Source organism: Pelophylax lessonae, assembly GCF_965119305.1.
Source record: "Pelophylax lessonae genome assembly, chromosome: 1".
NCBI lineage: Eukaryota > Metazoa > Chordata > Amphibia > Anura > Ranidae > Pelophylax > Pelophylax lessonae.
In genome coordinates this window covers 218,316,563-218,337,388 of record NC_138768.1, presented here as the reverse complement: position 1 = coordinate 218,337,388, position 20,826 = coordinate 218,316,563, and the positions used below count along the sequence as shown (strand labels likewise).

Below are 20,826 nucleotides of genomic sequence, written 5' to 3'. Positions count from 1 at the left end.
TCAGCCCTCTGAAGGTAAATAATTTTAATTTCCATCAAATGATGGGGGATCCTTTCGTTCCTAACACGTTACCCAGTCCATATCAGTATAGATATCCAATTTAAGATTTTTCCCCATTCAGATCTGATGTGTTTTTAAAGCGTTCCTTTAATTTTTTTGAGCAGTGTATAAATATAAAGTCTGAAAACTTAAAAAAAAAAAGAAATACATTTTTCTACTTTTTGTTATAAAACCTATCCAATTAAATTAATTTCTTCATAAGTTTAGGCTGAAATATATTCTGCTACATGTCTTTGGTTAAAAAATCCCAGTAAATGTATATTGGCTTTTGTAAAAGTTGAAATATGAAGGTTACACTTCCGGTGCGACGCCGCATTCCTCCACAGCTTCTGGGCATGCCCAGAAGCTGTTTAGCAAGGAATGCGGCGTTGCCCCGGAAGTGACGAGCGGGGCCGGTGCCGTCGCATTGATTCCTGGGAGCGATGACGTTCAGCTCCCAGGAATCATCGCAATACAGGAAGTGACGGCGAAGCCGCGGCTCAGTGGGAGGAAGTACACTGAGGTGAGTATTTTCAATCTACAAATACAAGGTGAGTGAAAAAAAAATGCCTAACTATCCAATTCCTTTTCAGGTGAAGGAGACCAAGCGGATGGGCACAAAAAAAAAGGTCTATTTTGTGCCCGGAACTCCGCTTTAAACTTTAAGTGCGCTGTAGGCACTGACGGATGTATTCTGAGAGCCGCAACCTGCTGCTGTCAGAATACACAGATCAGTGCTGAAGTTAGAGTTCCTGCAAAGCAAACAATAACAGTTTACAATAATACACAGTAATGATCTAACATTACCTCAATAAAACAACTTTTTTTCTTTTATTTAAATTTTTTCTTTTATTTAAATTTTTTCTTTTTTTAAATTTTTGTAAACTTTTTGAAACTTTTCAGATCCATTAGCTTTTCATCCTTTGATTTTAGGGCATCTCAAAATGTGATATACTATTTCCTGACTAACATCTTTAGGGACCCTTCTTGTGCAGAATTGTGTGCCGTTGTGTACCCTAGAGTAATAGTTTTCTACGGTGTGGCAGCAACAGAAGCAGTCCTTGATGCCAAGGCCAGGTTCACCAGGACAGGAGGGACAGGTGGTACACCTTATTGCCCATTTATCATGGACACAATATCTTTTTTGGAGTGACTTTTATGTTGGTGTAGATGGGAGGACATCTGGAAAATGCCTCTCATGCAGATGGCTAACTGCACCTGGGTTTGGGCTTTGAACCCACAGCTCTTTCTGGATACAAAAGAGCTGAGATGATCACTCGAATTTTGTAGAGACGTTCATACTCCGGGTCACCCGGGGGCGAGGGGCAGAAAATGCATAAAGTTAAAAAGAAAAAAATAAATAAAATATTAGGCCTTTAGAACCACTTTAACAGAAATAGTACATTAATGTACAAAAGACTTTTCCTGGGAGTTTAGCCAGCTGCCCCAGGTTTACAAGGAGGCCCTTTAGAAAGCTTGTGCAGCCAGCAAAAAATTTTGACTAAGGTGTTTTGGCAGATGATTAGCTAACTTTAATCTTTATGTAACACTATTGTTTCTGTTCATATGCCTAAAGACAGCCATAGACAGATCAAAATTCGAATTTCAATCCATCTATGGACAGGCTGATTGTACTAAAGTCATTCCATTGATTTGACTTCAGTACAACCAGCCTGTCAATTTTTTTTCGCCCGCCCTGCTACTTTAGTCGTCAGCTGTGATCATTGTTATCTTTCGGTGGGGAAGGCCCCCACCGGCAGAACACAAGTACACAAGTAGTACTGTGGAAAGGATTCCCCAATCAACACTAACTGTGATGATGGGAATATCGAGCAATTTTCTTTTTTTAAACTCAGGGTTGAAGGAAAAAATAATGTGTGATGTATGGCCTGACTCTCTATAGTTTAAATGCTCTTTTGGCTTTTTCCAAAACTGTGTTGTTTTTTCTCAGGTTCCATCGATGTTTGGTGTCTTCAGGTTGGTCGGGAACCTATCCATCACTATCAGCACAACCAGAAAATCCAGGCACTAGCTCTGTGCCCAGAAAGCACTACGATAGCAACAGCATCCAGTTTTGAAATAAAGGTGGAAAGGCCTGACGATAGAGAGTACTGGCGAAGTTGCTGCAATTTTCAGACTCAAAAACTGGTGAGTTGTATTAACCCCAAAGGAAACGAAGCCTCTTTCATTTAACTTGTATATTTTACACACAGTACATTTAAAGGGTATACATAGTTTTTTTTTTTTTTTTTAGATCAGCTTGATAAAAAATATAATTTCCAGTGGTGGATAACGCTTCTATGTTTCGTTTGTAATTCTACAGCTGTGGCCAAAAGTATCGAGAGTAAAACCAATATTTATTTTCACAAAGTCTGCTGCCTCCGTTTTTATGATGGTAATTTGCATTTACTCCAGAATGTTATGAAGAGTGATCAGATATATTGCAATTAATTGCAAAGTCCCTCTTTGCCATGAAAATGAACTTAATACCATAAAAAACATTTCCACTGCACTTGTGAAAAAGGCTTCAGGGCGCCCAAGAAAGTCCAGCAAGTGCCAGGACCGTCTCCTACAGTTGATTCAGCTGTAGAATCAGGGCACCACCAATGCAGAGCTTGCTCCAGAGTGGCAGCAGGCAGGTTTGAGTGCATCTGGATGCACAGTGAGGCGAAGACTATTGGAGGATGGCCTGGTGTCAAGAAGGGGAGCAAAGAAGCCACTTCTTTCCAGGAATAAAATAGGGGACAGACTGATATTCTGCAAAAGGTACAGGGATTGGTCTCCCTTTTCCGATTAATCTGGCATCTGGAAAAACCTTGTTCAGGGAAGTAAAGGTGAGCGCTACCATCAGTCCTGTCGCATGCCAAGAGTAAAGCATCCTGGGACCATTGATGTGTGGGGTTGCTTCTCAGCCAAAGGAATGGGCTCATTTACAATTTTGCCTAAGAACATAGCCATGAAAAAAGAATGGTACAAAAAACATCCTCCAAGAGCAACTTCTCTCAACCATCCAAGAACAGTTTGGTGACGAACAATGCCTTTTATAGAATGATGGAGCACCTTACTTAGTGATAACTAAGTAGCTTGGGGAACAAAACATCGAAAAACCCCACAAATTCTGACAAACTCCAAGCATTGATTATGCAAGAATAGGCTGCCATCAGTCAGAATGTGGACCAGAAGTTGATTAACAGCATGCCAGGGTGAATTGCAGAGGTCTGGAAAAAGAAGGGTCAAGCACTGCAAATATTGACTTTTTGCAATATTAACCACTTCCATACAGAGCAGTTAGACCCCCTTCCTTCCCAGACCAATTTTCAGCTTTCAGCACTCTCACACTTTGAATGACAATTGCTCAATCATGCTACACTGTAACCAAACACATTTTTTATCATTTTTTTCAAACAAATAGAGCTTTCTTTTGGTGGTATTTGATCACAACTGGGTTTTTTTTTTTTTTTCGTGATATAAGCAAAAAAAGAGCAAAAATTTTGAAAAAAAAACACTTTTTTTTTAGTTTCTATTATAAAATTTTGCAAAAAATTAACTTTTCTTCATACATTTGGGCCAAAATTTATACTGCTACATATCTCTGGTAAAATTAACCCAAATTAGTGTGTATTTTTTAGTCTGTGTGAAAGTTATTGAGTCTAGAAGCAATGGTACCAATTGCTGAAAATTGATCACACCAGATGTACTGACGGCCTATCTCCTTTCTTGAGGCCCTGAAATGTCAGGACCTGACAATGTCAGTAAACATTCCTTGTAATAGAAATAGGCACGACAGGACCTCTTTTTTGTGAGATCTGGGGTCAAAAAGTCCTCAGATCTCACAAGTACACTAAAAGATAGAAATAAATAAATAAAAAATAATTATATAAAATGAAAAAAAAAAAGGACCTTTAAACAACATTTTCCGTAGCTCCAGTCCTCCAAGACCATAGAGTCAAGTGAGGGCAAGCTTGCCCTCACTCGACATCCTGTCTGTGAGGATCCGGGACCGGATCGTTTTCCCCGCTGCCGGCGGGTCCGGTAAGCGGGGAAAAGGACCAGAACGCGGCGGGAGGGGGGGGCGCCTATTCCGCCATCCCGGAAGGGTGATCCCACGGCGAATCCGCCGCTGGGACCACCCTTATCGGAAAGCCAACCGTCCACCGTTTAAAAAAATACCAGGGTTATGGCAGCTATCTGCTGCCATAACACCGGTATTTAGGTTTAAACGGAGGACGTATATAAACCTTTTGGACTTGGACATGGTGGCTGTATGAAGGGTGACAGGTACTCGGGTACTTTGCTGGGCAGGTGACAGGCAGGTGACAGGTACTCTGGTACTGATGAGCAGGTGGCAGGTACTCGGGTACTCCGATAGGCAGGTGACAGGTACTCGGGTACTCTGATGGGCAGGTGACAGGCAGGTGATAGGTACTGATGAGTAGTACTGATACTGATAGGTGATACTGATACTGTACTGATGGGTACTGATGATCAGTACTGATACGTGATAGGTACTGATGAGTACTGATGAGTAGTGATGAGTACTGATGAGCAGGCGGCAAGTACTCGGGTACTTCAGGCGTCAGGTACTCTGATGAGCAGGTGGAAGGTACTCGGGTACTCTGATGGGTAGGTGACAGGTACTCGGGTACTCTGGGTAGGTGACGGGTACTCGGGTACTCTGTTGACAGGTACTCAAAGTACCCGAGTACCTGTCATCGGAGTACCCGAGTACCTGTCATCGGAGTACCCGAGTACCTGTCATCGGAGTACCCGAGTACCTGTCATCGGAGTACCCGAGTACCTGTCATCGGAGTACCCGAGTACCTGTCATCGGAGTACCCGAGTACCTGTCATCGGAGTACCCGAGTACCTGTCATCGGAGTACCCGAGTACCTGTCATCGGAGTACCCGAGTACCTGTCATCGGAGTACCCGAGTACCTGTCATCGGAGTACCCGAGTACCTGTCATCAGAGTACCCGAGTACCTGTCATCAGAGTACCCGAGTACCTGTCATCAGAGTACCCGAGTACCTGTCATCAGAGTACCCGAGTACCTGTCATCAGAGTACCCGAGTACCTGTCATCAGAGTACCCGAGTACCTGTCATCAGAGTCCCCGAGTACCTGTCATCAGAGTCCCCGAGTACCTGTCATCAGAGTCCCCGAGTACCTGTCATCAGAGTCCCCGAGTACCTGTCATCAGAGTCCCCGAGTACCCGTCATCAGGGTCCCCGAGTACCCGTCATCAGGGTCCCCGAGTACCCGTCATCAGGGTACCCGCGTACCCGTCATCAGGGTACCCGCGTACCCGTCATCAGGGTAGCCGCGTACCCGTCATCAGGGTAGCCGCGTACCCGTCATCAGGGTAGCCGCGTACCCGTCATCAGGGTAGCCGCGTACCCGTCATCAGGGTAGCCGCGTACCCGTCATCAGGGTAGCCGCGTACCCGTCATCAGGGTAGCCGCGTACCCGTCATCAGGGTAGCCGCGTACCCGTCATCAGGGTAGCCGCGTACCCGTCATCAGGGTAGCCGCGTACCCGTCTAGTGACAGGTACTTTGATTATCTAGTGACAGGTGCTCTTTATTGGGGGGGGGGGGGCAATCAGTGTGTTTAGGGTGCACTGTAATTGGTAACTAGCTGTTACCACACTCTTCCTCACACAGGATCAGTGTGTGAGGAGGAGAACTCGGTGACAGCTAGTTACCTGTTCTCTGTTGACATTTGTGACCGGCTGTGATTGGACACAGCCTGTCATGTGGTAAAAAGCCAATTTCATTGGCTCTTTACCTAGATCGGGGATGGGCTCTGTCCGAGGGACGAGCCTCGTCCCCGATCGCTGCTCTGCGCGCCCCCGGGGGCGCGCATTGCAGAGAGAACGAGCGGCTCGTGCTGGAGCCGCTCATGTGATCAGCTGTGATTGACACAGCCGATCACATGGTAAACAGCCATGGTAAACAGCCAATAAAATTGGCTGTTTACCTTGATCAGGGGCGCGCAGCAGCAGCAGCAGCTAGAGCAGCGGACGTCATATGACGGCCGCCCGGAACGGTAAAGCCATCCTGCCGGCGTCATATTACTATGCGCCGGTATGGATGTGGTCAATGTAATTGTCAATAAAAGCCTCTGACACTTATTAAATGCTTCTTATACTAACGTAATACCAATAGTAACATCTGACAAAGATCTAACAACACCGAAGCAGCAGACTTTGTGAAAAATAATATTTGTGTAATTCTCAACTTTTGGCCACTGCAGTATATAGTCATATTTGTTCATTACACGTTCAGGGCCTGCCAACTGCAGTGTTGTACAGTGGTTCTGCTTTAGGCCCGGTTCACACTGGTGCGACACAAAAGTCGTGCGACTGTTGATCTGACTTTGCCCTGCGACTTTAGTCTGACATCGATCCAAATTTTTCTTTTCTTTAATGTACTTTGAGATGAGTGCGACTTGGGTCTGGTCGAGATTTGGAGGGGAAACCCCGCAACAAATTAAAAAAAAAAAAACTGTGTGATTGTCCCCATCCAGATTCATACCAGACCCTTAGGGCTTGTATGGATTTAGAGGGGAAACCCCACACCAAAATAAAGAGTGGGGTCCCCCCAAAATCCATACCAGACCCTTATCCAAGCATGCAGTCTAGAAGGCCAGGAAAGGGGGGGGGGGCACATGCCCTCAACTGGGGGGGAAGCTTTGGGGCAGGAGGGGCTCTTATGGACCTCTTCCCCATAACCCTCGGCTATATTTGTAGGGTTCTGCAGGCAGGGGGCTTATTGGTATCTGGAAGCACCTTTAAGAAAGGGGGCCCCCAGATCCTTGCTCCCCTATGAGAATGAGTATTGGGTACTTAGTACCCCTACCCATTCACCCAAAAAAAAAAAAAAAAAACAAGTGTACTGTAAGAAAAACAGGCAGTTTTTGACAAATCCAATGCCCAATTACGATGGCTGTTACCACCGCCGACCCGATAAAGAAAAAAAAAAAAAAAACGGTCTTCTCCGACGAAGGCCCCTGCCATTCTGGCAGCTCGGGTATCTGAGAGTTTTTGTATAATTATGGGGCGTGGCCATGCGGTAATGTAAAAAAAGGGCAGGGCGGATTCTTCAGGGGACATCACTCCATGGCCACACCCCTTTTTTATTGGCTCAGCGGCAGCGACGGCTATCGTGATTGACATTGGAGCTTCCACAGGGGACATTATTCATTTTTAATAAAGCACTTTTCAAAAACTGCCTTCTGTTTTTCTTACACTACAGTTTTTTTTCATTTTTTGGGGAAAATGGGTATACCCCATACTCATTCACATGGGGGGGGTCTGGGGCCCCCTTTCCTCAAGGGGGCTTCCAGATTTCAATAGGCTCCCTGCCCGCAGACCCCTACAACCACAGCCCAAGGTTGTGGGGAAGAGGCCCTTGTCCCCAAAGCATCCCCCCATGTTGAGGGCTTGTGGCCTGGAATAGTTCGGGGGTGCTCGCTCATTAACTCCCTTTTCCTGGCCCGCCAGGCTGCATGCTCGTATACAGGGTCTGGATGCATTTTACCTCCTAAACTGCATCAACCTGCTTTAGGCTGCTTTTGCTTTGCCATTGACCTGTATGCGAAAGGAGGTTGATTTTGAAACGAGCAAAAGCTCAGTTATGACAGTTATCTACACCAGAGCCATTAGCTCAACAGTTCTGCTGATTACAATATGGTTTATATTGCACAAATAGATTTTTGATTTGATTTATGCACTCATCTAGATCTTTTTTTGCAGGTAAACTTTCTCCATTTGATTCAGAGCTCTGAAGGATGTCCTGTTGCTGTTGCTGCTGCTGAAGAAATAGTATATCTCTTAAAGCCAGAGACCCCTGAAAAGATACTGCACTCTACATATGGCCACACAGTTACCAGCTTAGATGTTTCTCTTGATAAAGCGGCATTTGGAGTAAAAAGTTATGGCTGGTTCTCTAATAATGGCAATAAGGTAAGGAGGTTACTCAGACAATCCCTAATAGCAGAATAATTCCACTTTTCTTATATATTAAACATTTTATTTTTGTAAAATTTAAGGTCATGCCTTTAGATGTAAGCAGTGCAAGCACTGCCAATCCTGTGTTATCTCCTAGAGCATTCTGGGAACCTAAAACCACTGGGTGCCTTAATATGCAAATATCAGCTTGAAGTTAGTGCTTGGCCCTACTCCTACACCTATCGTGGCTGCTTATTAAGGTAATTGGTTTCTTCACTGACAAATAGGGAGCCAGGGGATGGGAAAGTCCATATTTGCTTTATAACACCCCATGGTTTCCAGTTCCAAGGAAAATTCGGAAATAACAGGGTAACGTTGCTTGCACTGACAGGTTAGTGACTGTTCTATTACATAGGCTATAGTCTGTATTGGCACCCTTTATAACGGAAGAGCCTGCACAAACACAAATAGTTGCAGTTCTTCTTTATTTTTATAGACATTTTTGGCAATGAAAAGAGCACCAGTTAAGATTATTTAAGTATAATCGTATATTTAGCACCCCTACTACTATTGTTTTGTTTTAATGTGTACATCCCTCAACAGCTAATGTATTGTTTATATAGCCTTTGTTCTCATTTTATAGCTAGGACAGATAAAACCTGTTGCCAAGAAAAGTATTTTACAATAGCAGCAGTAATGAATAACACTGAATGGGTTAAGATAATAATTACTGTGTAAACTAATCATAGCCACAGAAATGAAGTAATCCAGATGGCTGCAGTGTGCTAGGTGCAGGGACTGGTGCTTGGCACTGCTTTCCCGGCTGACATCACCCAGCAAATCAATCAGGTTGCGCCTCTTAGGATAATTACTCTATGCCCCCTGAAGGGAAAGGGACCTTTATGATTGGATGTTTCCCATATCCACACACATCTCGTGTTTAGGAAAAATTGTTTGAAATAACTGGTGATGAATAATTTTACATCTCTCTTAAGTGGGTTAATCGATCATCATTTCATGTTGTCATCTTGATTTCCGATATTTTTATGACTATTCTTAATAATTTTGTTTGAGGCGGTATTAGGGATATTAATTTGCTCAGTGAGCTTTATAAATTAACTGCATTTTCTCTTTCGTTCATCAACGGACACAGCGCTCCATGAATCATAACTACTGGGTTATTTTGCCTCCTCCAGGAATAGGACTAGGTAGAACAAAAAAAACACAGGGCTACGCCCATGGGCCGTCCTTAGCTTGGTATATAGCCCCCCTCTCTGCTCTAGGCAATTCGTTTAATCTGTCTAGTCAGAAGTAAGGACCTAGGCTCCCGGATTTCCTTCCTTACATCTTTTTTTGTTTTTTCTCTTGGGAGATCTATAATAAACTGCTGGGCTGGGCGATGGGCTGCATAATCTAGATCAAGTGGTTCCCCCAGCCCAGCGAGCGCGGCCGCGGCATGGCCTCACGGATACAGGCTGGCCCGCGAGTTACCCACACCATGGAAGGGTAAGTACAGTCCCCCCTCTCCTCTGTTGGTGTTTTTTTGGGGTGGACGTGGCCTGCAGGTTCCCTCCTCCCATCATTAAATCCCTCAGTGAGTTGGACTTCCCCCACTCTCTTTCCCCCCTGTTTGGACCTGGAGTCTCGTGGGGTTCCCACGGCAGAGAATGCCGAGGAGACCCCTGGGGGTCCCCCCACGCTATCCAAACTCTGTAAGGGTCATGGGATAGTGTGTGTCCTGCCCTGGTAGTCTGGAGGGGTCCCAGTGTAGGAGAGCTCTATGTGCACGCCCTACTGTTTGCAGTGTGGGTATAGTGCAGTGGGGACCAGTGCAGATTTTGCCACAGAGTCTCTCTTACCTTTGTTGGAGGGGGGGGATGATTCCTCCATGGTCGCAGCAGCAAATGAAAAAGCGCTGGTAGACTAGACGCACTTATTACTGAAGTGCATGAGATTTTAAAAATGGAGGATGCGGCTGATGTAGCCATGGGCGTGGCTGTGTTGTTTGGTACGCATAAGTCACCTCGTACTCCAAAGCTGTTTCCTTATGTGCCTTATTTTGACAAGTTTTCCTGTAAGGAATGGGAACAGCCAAACTTAACCTTTGTGGTCCCGAAACGTTTTTTTATGTGTTACCCTTTTGAGGAGACACTTTTAAAAAAGTGGACTAGTTTACTAGTGGTGGACACTCCTGTTTTCAGATTAAGTAAAGCAACCATGATCCCAGAAGAGGAATCCCTGTCCTTTAAGGACCCAGCTGATTGGAAAGCGGAGGCGTGGCACAAAGCATGTTTACTATGGCTGGTTCGGCATTGCGGCCAGTCTTTGCCTCAGCCCTGGTGTCTCAGAACCCAACTGAATGGGCAAGCTTTTGCGCCAGGGCCTTGGGGGGTGAGCAGGTCACCGCTGCTTATGTTGATTTAGCGAAACAGTTGGTCCATGGGCTGCAGTTTATTTTTGATGCTTTGGATACAGCTCCTGTGCTGTCCAAATTTTGTTTCAGTGGTGGTGATTAGGCACATGTTGTGGCTTAAGAATTGGTCTGCAGACCAAACTTCCTTGAAAGCTTTTATTGATCTGCCCTTTCAAGGCGATCGCCTGTTTGGGGCTACCCTTTATGACCTCATTAAGGGTATCACGGGGGGCGGGCGCGGGAGGAGAGTACCTTTCTGCCACAATCCAGAAAAGGGAAGGAGCCTCGTCGCAGACGGGGCCATCCTTCTCAGTCCATAGAAAATTATTTTGTGGTTCTGGGACTGAGAATAAGGTAAATAGATCTTTCAAATCTTCCCCAGGAGGTTCCAAGCAACCTTGGTCTGGTAAGCCTAGAGCTAGCTTCTCCGGACCCGCAGACAAGACCCCTTCAGCATGAAGGTGTGCCCTCACCCATTATTGGGGTGGGGGAACATCTTTGCTGGTTTCCAGCGCCGTGGACTTCTTTTGTGAGTGTCAAGGAGATCCGCAAAATGTTTCTTTTGGGTGTACCCAGAAAGGGGGGCAAAGTTTGTTCTTTTCAGGTTTTTTAGGTCCTGACTCTCCTTGTGCGGATTTAATTCCTGGAAAGGTTCAGGTAATGTCCAAACTACCTAAGGTCCCCCCTATCCATGTCCAGGGAATTGAATTACCTAGGTCTGATTTGAATTCTGACCAGGGTGGTCCTTCCTCTGAACAAACTTCAGGAACCACAGGCCATGATTCACTGGCTGCTGCCACACAGTTCTCTCTCCCGATGTGCATACAGGTACTGAGTCTGGTGGTATCCACCTTTTAAGAAAGTTCTGTTTGCACAGTCCTACATGCAGCTCCTTTAGCAGGTCTGGCTGCACAGGAGGATACCGAAGTTCTTGGCGAGATCACGGGTTTCTCTGGCAGACGCCGCAGGCATCCAAGGGCCACGGTAAGGCCAGTATCATTCTGGGCTCAGGCTTCTTCCGCAGTTCCTGTGAGGAATCAAGAGCGAGGCTCTTCCAATCATCCTGATGGCTGTAAACGTCCCTTGGATGCTTCCTCTCAGAGAAGACCAGTTGTCCCAAGGGCTAAACTACCATCCTGTTTTACAGTCGCTGGTTTTGATGGCTTAGCTATTGAAAGCCAGGTACTGAGGTATAGAGGTTTGTCTGGATCAGGGATTCCTACTATGGTGAAGGCAAGGAAGCCGTCTGCCAGCAAGATATACCATTGTACGTAAAAAGCATACATTTCCTGGAGTCGATTGCCGTTCATCCTTGATCCTTTTCTGTGGCTCGGATTTTAACCTTTCTTCAACAGAGTGTTGTTCAAAAGTTGGCCTTGAGTACCATCAAGGGCCAGGTGTCTGCCTTGGCAATCTTCTTTCAGCGACCCCTAGCCATGCACTCTTTAGTTCGTACCTTCATTCAGGGGGTTCGACATGTGGCTCCACCTGTACGGTCTCTTTTGCCACCATGGGATTTAAATTTGGTGTTTTCGGTTCTCCAGAAACCTCCATTTGAGAATATTTGGTAGATTCCCTTGTCTACATTATTCCAGAAGGTGATATTCTTGGTGGCTATTGCCTCGGCCCGCAGGGTATGCGAATTGGCGGTATTATCCTGTCGCACTCCCTATTTGGTGGTCCATAGGGATAAAGTGGTTTTTCATCCCTGTCCATCATTTCTGCCCAAAGTTGTCTCTGACTTCCATTTAAATGAGGACATAGTGTTGCCTTCCCTGTGTCCCAGGCTGGCTCATCCTAAGGAATTTGCTTTGCATACCTTGGATGAGATTCAGGTGTATCTGGCAGCTGCTGAGACCTTTTCAGATGTCAGACCCGCTTTTTGTGGTTACGGACGGACCAAGAAAAAGGCTGGTTACTTCTTTGGCTACCATCTCCAGATGCTTAAGACCTATTCCTGGATGACTCAGGCCTATTCCATTAAAGGTCAGGTTCCACCTTACACTGTCACGGTACATTCGACTCAGGAGCTGAGTGCTTCTTGGGCCTTCCGTCATCAGGCATCAATATTGCAAGTTTGCAAGGCGGCCACTTAGTCGTCGGTGCATACCTTCAGAAAATTCTATAAGATAGATACTTTGGCATCTGTGGATGCTTCTTTTGGTCGCAAAGTTTTGCAGGCTGCTGTTTAAGAGGGGCTGTTCCCTCTTGAGGGGTGTTTCTCTGTAAACTTTTCTTTTTCAGACGGTGCTTTTATGACCCGGTTAAGGCTCCCGTGTCCTGGATAAGGGCACTTATGTTTTAGCCTTGAGGTATTTTCCCCACCCCTTATTTTCTTTTTGGCACTGCTTTTGGACGTCCCAGTAGTTATGATTTATGGAGCGCTGTGTCTGTCGATGAACGAAAGAGAAAATGGGATTTTTGTACTTACTGTAAAATCAATTTCTCTGAGTTCCTCGACAGACACAGCACCCACCCTTCTATGGAGTTCTGATACTTCTAATACTGCTTGCTACTAAACTGATTACCTAGAGCAGCAAGGGGGATTATATACCAAGCTGAGGACGGCCCATGGGCGTAGCCAGCTGTTTTTTTGTCCTGCCTAGTCCTACTCCTGGAGGAGGCAATATAACCCAGTAGTTCTGATTTATTGGATCGCTTTGTCCTTCGATGAACTCAGAGAAATGGATTTTACGGTGAGTACAAAAATCCAGTTATATAATACAGTCTTTTGGAAAATCAGATATGCTGTACACATTCCATGCATTAAAGTGGATTTTTATAAGACCTGAAAATATGCCATTAAGAAATTATTGCATCCTACTAACCTCAGAAAGCAAACTTACCCTACCTTTTTTAATATACAGTAAATCTTAAAAATCTTATATAATTCAGAAAGACTGAGTAGGCTTTTCACTGTGCCTTTTTTCCAGGATTGCACCTTTTTGTCACTTAAGTCTGTACTGTGCAGTTTTCCTCTCTGATAATTTATTTGGCCAGTGCTTAAACAAAGTATGCCTCGCTGCTCCTAGGTGGGTCGGCAACCTGCTCAATCTTCGAAAGGGGTGCATACTCTGTCACTGCTGCAGGAGTCAGATGAATAGGTAAATCGGATGGCCGCACCCCTAATCAAGATAAAAAGGTTTTTATTTAGACATCCATAAAAGCAAATTAGTAATAAGCCACAAGCAGCTAAAAGGCAGGGGAAGAAAAAGGATTAACGCGTTTCACACGTTTAACATGCTTTTTTAAAAACACATTTAATGTGGTACAGGCCAGTGCTATTTGTATAGCACATACCAACAGTTATAGGGATTTAAGGATCTGCCTGTAAATAGCCAAAAAATCCTATCGGGAAAGGTTATTGTTGCAATATCAGGCAATTTCTGCCAGATAGCTACTTATGTTAACCAGAAAACATTGCAGCTGTGCTGGAGTGTATATCTTTGATCAGTTTGTCTTAAACTGAGTTCCCTGTAATCTACTGCAGCCAGAGCCCAGAAAGCTGCACACATGTGGGGTGGGTCTTCTTATTTGTTTTGTATTGCATAATTTATTCTCGCTCTAATTGCTTTTCCACCAGTCACATTCAAATTTCAAGTAAGGCTTCAATCTTTTTTGGTGGCTGGGTGTTTTGCTTTAAATCTTTTAAGCTTCATTGCCGTAGAAGCAAGGAAGCAATTAAACCTCTGTAGTGCCGTAATGTGCTTGCTTTACTAAACAGAAATGCTGTACTCACACAAACTACAATTTTAAGTACAATTTTAGGAAAATCCATGAAAGAGTATTACAAAATGTGCCTACAATGTACACATGCACAAGTTATCCTTTCTATCAAATAGATAGCCAGCTCCAGGGAATGTATCCAGGCTTATGGTGCTCCTTAATCTCGTTAATCACATTATGTGGTTATAAAAGATAATGAAGGACGCTCATAGTGCTTTAATGCGTATAAAGCTGGTTTATTAAATAAAAATAACTCTTACATCAAGGACAATGACATAGAGCGATATAGGATAAAATCTTGCACGGTTGTCTACAGTGCGATCCGTGCTTGTTGACGTCACATTGCTAGCTCCAATCCAATGTGTTTCCTCTTAGAAGGCATCAACTGGGATGAAGTAACACCACTGAACATAGTACTGACACTTTTGTACGCTGTGTGAAAAACAGCAAGGAACCTACAACTGGTTTGTTTTGGAAATACTTCTTATACAATAAAAACTGGACAGTATAAAAAGTAACCAGATATCTCGATTGTAGACAAAAAGTAGTAACATAGACTGGTGAAAAACAGATATGCATGGCTAAAAAAGAAAAAACTGAAGTCCTGAGAAAGTAGGCTGTACTACCAGTTTGCTTTACAGTTCTGACTGGATTGAACCTTTTTAACATTCCGCTTATTGTGCATCATTTGTACCCCAGTATGGGTTTCAGGTAATGTAGGGAGGTAATTTTGTTAAACTTGCCTGCTTCCCTATGCTTGTGCAGTAGAGCCACCATTTCCATAATTAGTCATACTTGGATTGTTCATTCAACAGAAGGATTGCAGGTAAAATGAAAATGGTGCAACCTATTTCCAACACCAAAGAGTCTTGGTAATTGTATAAACCAATCCTTCAGAAGTTGGAAAGTGGACATTGGGAATCCCTCTAGCTACCATAGTGAATCTGTGAAGGTATCCCACATTGGAGAGCTAACAGCTACACAATACAACACAAAAATAGTAATGGTATGGGGAATATATAAAGATTGAAGGCTTAGGTTGATTCCTTTTTTAAAATCATTTTAAGAATAAAGAATGGGGAGGGGTTGATCTATTTGAAACGGGGAAAAAGAAATTCCACCAAAATGGACACAAAAGCACTGAAATTCGCTTGAGCAATGAACTAAAAAAAAGGGAAGATTTCACCTCAACCTTGAAAAAAAAAAATCAGGGGACAATATCCGATAAACCTGGTTCTATTGGCATTATTTCACCTTCACACAAGAATACTGTTGCCTCCTGTTAACTATATATACTCCCCCCTTCCTTCTCAAAGGACCAGATAACCTTGTTATCACTGATATAGTAAAACAAAATGGTAAAATACTTTTTTTACTGTTTTGTTCAAATAAGAAACCTGCTGTAACCTTTACAGTAATTAAATAGAAATGTACTTGTTTACTTATACAGTGAATGGGTTCATTTTATTTATTTTAACAAAGTAATCAACATCATGTCGGTAGTGTTGTAGAATAGTAGGAACATTTCTAATAAGTGATCTTGCATCTGCCTATTAAAGTTTTGAAAGTAAGAGAAAAATATTGTAATGAAGTTTTGTTTAAAAGTAATAGTTTTTGAGAAAGTGACTACGTTTCATAGAAATGGAACACAGCACTGGACCTGTATTACACCCTATACAAATTTCTACTTACAAAAAAAAAAAAAAAAGTCTCAATTCTCTTCAGTAGGACTATTTTGACAGAAAAGGCCTTGGTTAGGTAGGATAAAAAAATTCAGCGCTGAACCAGGTGGATAGATATGTTAATATGTAAATGAGTTAACATTCATAAAGTGAACCGATGTATATCATCTGTAACAAGCGTGACTAATAGTGATCAAATATGTTGCCACATATAAATGCAACGGATAAAAAGTTAATAAAATAAGTCCCAAGTGAAAACAAATAAAATGTGCATCCAAATTCATAGGTGACGGTGAATCGTGACAGGGATCCCAACACCAAAGATCAATAAATGCGCTCACCGGAGGGTATGAACCCAAAATTTCCTATAGTATATGGGTCATACAAGCTGGTGTTGCTGTATACTTCCAAGAAAAGGCTGGAACACCGGATAATCAGGAAGGTAGCCAGAGCGTCTCAAATGGAAGCCGTGGATCTCTCACAGTCATACATGGAGGAACAAGCCAGACAAAATCGACATATAGTGTAAAACTGCTAAAAACTTTTATTTAAAAAGCCAAAGACACACTTACAAGCATCCAGTAGACATAGGCATGTAATACAGAAACTGATGGCATAAATGATGTTCCTGACGTGTTTCCTCTAAACAGACATAATCATAGGAAGTTGCTATATAATAATACCTTCTCTGGTGTGTTAAATACATTATCCCATCCATCTTGGTTAGGTAACTACCCCCCAAGGTCAAAATACCCCCCCCCCCCTCTGGCTTGTCTCAAATGCTTATCCCTTCTCAGCCCAAAAAAAAGACTAATCTTTTTCACTTCTCAGTGTTTACACATAACTATCCCAGTCCTTGGGACGTTTTCTTCAAGATTCCCAGATATGCCCATTTCTCAATACAATTTTCTCTGTTTCATTTCAGGTTACCAACAAATATTTAATATCCTTATAGTAGTTTATGCATCTTAACTTTTTGTGAGTATAGGGGTTCTTTGCTGAGATTTCTGATACTAACAAACACATTCAGCCGTAGCTGGAACGCTAGGGCTCCGTCGCCTTCAGTAACCGAGTGAGTCTACAGTAGCTATGCTCTCTTTCAGTTGTGGTTCACCTCTCTCTGGGCGGCTGCTTGGTATCCGGCAACCTAATTTGATAGGTCTTTTTGTCTTTGATCGAAGACACTGCCCAACAATCTCTCAATCTATGGCACACATACTGAATGGTTTGAATAGCACATTATCCATCATTACCTCAGGTGGAGGATATGGACCTCTTGTCCTCACATAGTTAATTGCTATGTCAGATCACGCTAATTATGAAAAAAAAGTTGTAGTCCTATTGTCACTTAAACATGTTTCTGACCTTAACCCAGGCATATTCTTGATCATTTTTGTACATTACGAAGATCTAAAATAGGTTGCAGAAGTTGTTTTCTATTTGACACTGGTTGTTTAAACCAGTTAGACCAGTTTAAACATCAGGCTTTTTAGCCTACTTCCAAAGGGATCCAGTACCCTTATAAATAGAGCCTTCCCTTCTTCGCAAGGCCTCCTACTCTTACCTTTCATCTCTGGCACTACATAGATTTTATTTTTAATTCTTTTAAAGTTTCTCGATTTGTTTTTCTTTCTTTATACAAGGTAAACTGTTTTTAGACATAACTTCTGTATACTTGTTAGACTACTTCTTCCCTCTTATACAAGTAGAATCTCTTTTCTTTAGAGCGCATTCTGTAAACCAGTTACGAGCTTGGGGCTACCCCTGTCCTTTTCCTGTAGGCGTACATATAAATGTTTCAAAACTGACATTGTACAGCGTGGACCCTTGAGCTTCACTTTTAATCCATTATCATTTCCACCATCTTGTGCCTACTTGAAACCTCATTCTGAGGGTCTCTGCACCTAAAGAGCCTATCCACAGAACATCTTAATCTGTACCCTGGGTGGACCCTCCTTCCAATCGCCTTCTAGGCATTCTCCACTCCTTAGACATTCCTGATATCACAGTCACCCCCGTAAGGGAAATTTGTTTCCTTTCCTCTTAAGAATGGCGTAGCACTACTCCACATATATCCTTCTTCTGTAGGGGTTATACCCTTCCCATCATCATACAGGCAAAAGCTTTTTCATCAGGGGTTTTTCTGAAGGACCATACCCCATAGACAGGTTTTTCTTAGTGACATTCTGTTTTCCTCTATCAGAACTAGCCGAGGACTCCGAGAACTACTTTTGTTCCTATCATGTTACTCTGCCACTAAAGCAAATGTTCTAAAATAGCCTTGTAGTTGATACTGGGGGGGGGGTCTGTCATCATGTGTATATGGCTCTCTCTATACATATATATATTTCCACTACCTGATTACCTGCTTATACTCTCATATCCTATAGCAGGGATCTTCAAACTACGGCCCTCCATCTGTTGCAGAACTACATGTCCCATGAGGCATTGTAAAACTGACATTCACAGAATTGACTAGGCATGTTGGGAATTGTAGTTCCTGGACAACTGGAGGGGCATAGTTTGAAGACCCCTGTCCTATAGGATTTATCCATTCCAGGACAATGTTGGCCCTGGTTACCCTTTTTGCGGCAGCATTCTGAGGCCAGGTTAGTCAGCTCTTAAGTGTGGAGAACTGTTGTACATTCCCATTGCCTGTTTATGCCAACCACTCTAATTCATTGCTTAGAAGTTTCCCAAGGTCTATGAATATTATGCATTTATCCTGTACTGCAAAAAACAAAAAAATGTTTTGACTTGCCTGTAAATTCCATATGTTGGAGTACAGTACAGATTACAGGACACAGGCCAGCCTCCCCTCAATCCCATAGTTTTTCTGCATTGCTTGATACAAAACTGAGGATTCACAGAACGAGTCAAGGTTACATGCCAGGGGCAGAGGGCGGGCGTGTCCGCAATAGCTTTAACAATGTCCAGCCTCCTGAAGGTAAAAACCTGAATCCCAGGATCTATGAATACTATGCCTGTGTTCCGTATTGTACTGCAGACTATGGAATTTACAGGCAAGTCAAAATTATTATTTTTTTGGTGTTTAGTATGTGTCCCCATTGAAGAAATCTACCATCGCTTTGTACCTCAATGGCCTAATTCCCATAAGCTTCAACATGTATAAGAAACCTTTGTATAACAATCTTTTGCTAATTATTTGCAAACCTTTAAGAAGCTTTGTTGAATCCCATAAAGCAGCATTCAGCACTATTTCAGGGTGGTTGAGTGCAAATCTTAAGAGTTGCGCTGATTGCCACTTTAACCCTTTCGCTGCCAGGCCCCGTGCTCCAGTTTTAAATTCAGCTGGCCAGGCCATTTTTGCAATTTTTCCATTGCTTTTTTATTTTTCGCTTACAGCTTTCAGAGTTTGTAATAGACTCCCAAAACCATATATTTTCTGAAAGTACATTACCTTTAGAATAAAAAGAAGGTGACACTGACTTTTAGGGCCTCGTGATATTTGTGCAAATGTTTCTCAAAACAAAAGTTTTGCTAAAAATACACAAAAATCATTATTAGCTGAAATCCACACAGCAAATTTTACAAAAATTCCTACTAAATATAAAAGTTTAACCTGTATTGAAGTAATAAATAACAAATATTTGTAAAATTTAAATTGTGCCTTTTTTACGAAATGGTGCAAAACTGTAAATAACCAAATTTTTCTAAAATTCAAGGTTGTCATTTTTCACTTACAGCTTTCAGAGATTGTAAAAGACCCCCCAAACCATATATTTTCTCAAAGCACATGACCAGTAGAATAAAAAGGTGCTACTGATTTTTATTCCCCCATGATATTTGCGCAAATGTTTATCAAATCAATATTTTCACAAAAAAATAAACTAAAATCATTATTAGCAGATACAAACACAGCAAATGTTACAAAATTGCTTCTAAATTCCAACTAATATAAAAGTTTAACCTGTATTCAGTTAATAAATGCCTGTAAATCTTAAATTGCACCTTTATGGGAAATGGTGAAAATCAAACCTACGCAAAACTGTAAGTAACCACGTTTTTCAAAAAATCTGGAGGTTTTCATTTTTGACTTACAGCTTTCAGAGATTGTAAAAGACCCTCCAAACCATATATTTTCTGAAAACAAATGCCCAGTAGAAGAAAAAGCAGGTGCTACTGATTTTTAGGGCCGCATGATATTTGCGCAAATGTTTCTCGAAACAATATTTCTGCTAAAAATACACTAAAATCATTACTAGCAGATAAAAAACACAGCAAATATTACACAATTCCTGCTCAATTCCTAATAAATATAAAAGTTTAACCTGTATTGAGTTGATAAATAACAAATATTTGTAAATTTTATTAAAAATAACAAATATATGTAAATTTGGCGCCATTTCGCAAAATGGTGAAAATCGAATGAACGCAAAACTGTAAATAAGCTTATTCCTATGAAAATCTGGAGGTTTTAATTTTTGACTTAGAAGCTTTCAGAGTTTGTAAAACAGCCCCCAAACCATATATTTTCTGAAAGCACATGACCAGTAGAATTAAAAAAGGTGCTACTGTAGGGGCACAATAGTTGCGCAATGCACAGGTTTATCAAATTGCTGTTTTAACTCAAAACATACTAAAATCTATATTTGCATACAAAACACCACATACAGTATCTCACAAAAGTGAGTACACCCCTCACATTTTTGTAAATATTTTATTATATATTTTCATGTGACAACACTGAAGAAATTACACTTTGCTAAAATGTAAAGTAGTGAGTGTGCAGCTTAACATTGTACATTTGCTTCCCCTCAAAATAACCCAGCACAGCCATTAATGTCTAAACTGCTGGCAACAAAAGTGAATACACCCCTAAGTGAAAATGTCCAAATTGGGCCCAAAGTGTCAATATTTTAAGTTGCCACCTTTATTTTCCAGCATTGCCTTAACCCTCTTGGTCATGGAGTTCACCAGAGCTTTACAGGTTGCCACTGGAATCCTCTTCCACTCCTCCATGAGGACATCACAGAGCTGGTGGATGTTAGAGACC

General features: G+C 42.4%; 1 protein-coding gene across 2 annotated transcripts in view; it reads left to right on the top strand.

Moving 5' to 3' along the window:
• FBXW8 (F-box and WD repeat domain containing 8) overlaps positions 1-20,826 on the top strand; it is a 315,006-nt gene that overhangs the window by 197,583 nt on the left and 96,597 nt on the right. For both annotated transcript variants that reach the window (XM_082252220.1, XM_082252219.1), the window contains 2 exons: positions 1,991-2,187; positions 7,794-8,003. In XM_082252220.1, the coding sequence (XP_082108346.1) occupies positions 1,991-2,187; positions 7,794-8,003 (407 nt within the window). The remainder of the gene's footprint in view (positions 1-1,990; positions 2,188-7,793; positions 8,004-20,826) is intronic.